The sequence below is a fragment of the Myotis brandtii genome, unplaced genomic scaffold (genome assembly GCF_000412655.1).
Source record: "Myotis brandtii unplaced genomic scaffold, ASM41265v1 scaffold120, whole genome shotgun sequence".
Classification (NCBI taxonomy): domain Eukaryota; kingdom Metazoa; phylum Chordata; class Mammalia; order Chiroptera; family Vespertilionidae; genus Myotis; species Myotis brandtii.
The window spans coordinates 5,334,336-5,335,372 of NW_005354174.1; the positions used below are offsets into that span (position 1 = coordinate 5,334,336).

The following is a 1,037-nucleotide window of genomic DNA, read 5'->3' on the forward strand; positions in this document are numbered from 1 at the left end:
GGAGCCCACAGAGAAAGTGGCGGCGCACAGCTCTGCGGCACCAGGAGCGGCTTCGTGGCCGGGCCCCGTCAGGGAGCGCTTTTGTCCGCGCGACGCGGACTGCATTCACCAGGCGCCCACTGCGTGCAGCGCGCCGAGAGGTGGGGCGGACAGAGTTAGCACCGCTGCGCTCTGGGGACGTAGCGTCGCGGAGGGAAGGGGCACTATTTCCTTACCGCGGATTCCAGCAAATGCCCCCAGGTGTGTTGCTCCTGGTATCGCAGCTGCCACCTCCATCCAGGACTCACCTGGTGAGAGAGATCAGGTTACCTGCCTGCTCGGGCTCTTTCCAGCTGTAGCGCAAGGATAGGAGGATAATGACACTGCCTTCCTTACAGGATTATTAACAAGACAAACCTTGGAGAGAAATGTGTGAAACGCTTGACATACAGTACTGTGTGTCGTCATCTCAGGAGGGCAACACAAAAATAAGTGTACCTTATCCTGTGCCTCTGTCATTGCACTCTTAGAAACTTATTCTTGACGAATAATAATACAGAAGATGTTCTTTGCAGAGTTTGGTTCATAACAAAAGGTGGATTGAGCAAACAGCGTGGTGATTATATTGCATCAACCGCATGGGGGTTTGTGCAGCCATTCACGTGGCAGTTGTGAAGATCATATATTCTGGAAAAGTTTACAAATAATCAAAGTTTAAAAGCACAATAAAAAGTTGTGTGTATGCATGCAAAAGTGTCCAGCACAGTGAAAACTAAGGATTACAGCATGGGTTGTTGTTTTTTTGTATGCTTTGTTTAAGGCTGGTATAACATTAATGCAATTTTAAATGTTTAATAAAGTCTAAGATCTTTTCATCTTAAATCAGTGTCAGTTGTTATTTCGAACTCATCAGTGATGTCACTTCATGATGCAGATGAAGTTACCTCCAAGAGCATCTCATCAGTCTGAGTACAACCTGCAATTAAAGTGATCCAAAAATCATATCAAGCTCTAGAAATACTAGGCAAATACTAAATGCCTACTATGTGCCAAAGAGT

General features: G+C 46.3%; 1 protein-coding gene across 2 annotated transcripts in view; it reads right to left on the reverse strand.

Annotated features, from left to right (window-relative positions):
- SMURF2 (SMAD specific E3 ubiquitin protein ligase 2) overlaps positions 1–793 on the reverse strand; it is a 94,286-nt gene extending 93,493 nt beyond the window's left edge. The window contains exon 1 of one of the 2 annotated variants that reach the window (XM_014532396.1): positions 216–793. In XM_014532396.1, coding sequence (XP_014387882.1) covers positions 216–276 — 61 coding nt within the window. In that variant the 5' untranslated portion in view covers positions 277–793. The remainder of the gene's footprint in view (positions 1–215) is intronic. The other variant, XM_005858673.2, reaches the window with a different exon arrangement.
- Between the last annotated feature and the right edge of the window lie 244 nt (positions 794–1,037).